This window comes from Penaeus monodon, chromosome 20 (genome assembly GCF_015228065.2).
Source record: "Penaeus monodon isolate SGIC_2016 chromosome 20, NSTDA_Pmon_1, whole genome shotgun sequence".
Taxonomy (NCBI): domain Eukaryota; kingdom Metazoa; phylum Arthropoda; class Malacostraca; order Decapoda; family Penaeidae; genus Penaeus; species Penaeus monodon.
Window position 1 is genome coordinate 42,559,392 of NC_051405.1, and position 1,231 is coordinate 42,560,622.

At 34.8% G+C, this 1,231-nt stretch overlaps 1 protein-coding gene across 1 annotated transcript in view; it reads right to left on the bottom strand.

The window, feature by feature from the left end:
- The window catches only part of LOC119585843 (C-Maf-inducing protein-like), a 130,578-nt gene that overhangs the window by 13,678 nt on the left and 115,669 nt on the right, over positions 1-1,231 (bottom strand). Inside the window, 2 exon segments of the mRNA XM_037934574.1 lie at positions 31-128; positions 1,128-1,199. Of these exon segments, the coding sequence (XP_037790502.1) occupies positions 31-128; positions 1,128-1,199 (170 nt within the window).

Below are 1,231 nucleotides of genomic sequence, written 5' to 3' on the forward strand. Positions count from 1 at the left end.
TGAAAAAGGGAGACGTAGAAGAAATAAGATATCCTTACCGTAGTGAGTATAGAGGACGCCAGCTCCAAGGGGACTCGGCATACAGTATGGTCGTGGAGGGGCGTTGCCAGCGACAACTCCACCAGGCTCTGGGGACAAAGACGATAATGAATAAAAGGTCGTTAAGGGCTTATAAAATCTGGATAAAAGGGTCGTTAGGGGCGTATACATTTTGGATAAAAGATCGCTATTGGGATTTTTTATTTTGGATAGAAGGTCGTTAGGGACTTATTCATGTGGGATAAAAGCCCGTTAGGGATTTCTATAAATTATTATATAAAAAGTCGTTAGGGGTTTGTTGGCGTTGGATAAAAACTCGTTAGGGATTTCTATAAAAATGCATAATAAGTCGTTAGGGAGTTACTGATGTTGGATAAAAGGTCGTTTAGTATTTATAAAAAAAAAAGCATAAAAGGTCGTTATGGGCATAAAATGGCTAAAAAGTGTGTTATAGATGCTGAAAAAAGGTCATTAGGGACTTTATAGATATTTCAGAAATGGTAGTTAGGGATTCATTGCTACTGTATAAAAGAACGTTAGGGAGATAAATCGTATAAAAAATTTTAAAGACATAGAAGGTCGTTAGGGACTTATTATATTCCATAAACAATTTCAGTGGAAGCTTAAAAGGTCCTTATACCCATATAGTAGGGAAATAAAAGGATATATGAGTTGTTCCTCTCGCTAATGACACCCATGTTACACAAGAGGTCGTTTGGACTTATCAATACCATGCAATAACTTACGGACATTACACAACTAGTTTATGGATTATCAATACAATAAAAACAAATTCCTTGGCGATTTATCACTACTTTATAAGAGATTTTTATGAACTTATCCATATAACATAAAAAGGTCATGTACCTCTCCCTGTTACATATGAGGTTATTATGTTAATATCAGTGATTTATCATCCTCTCGGTAAACACATACGCTCCACTGAAGCTGGGTAAATATCCCTCCTCTAAAAGTGAAAAGTTAAAAGTACATTAATGGGATATTACCAACAACTAATAACTAACTTAATACATTAACTTAATAACTGACTTAATAACCAGCTTAATACATTAGAAGTCTCGTCTCACCTTGAGTTCCTTAAGAAGAACTTCAGGTCTCTTGGCCGTGCAGAGAACGTTTCGATATTTGAAGACATTTTTCTGAAAAGAAGAAAATAGAATATATATATATA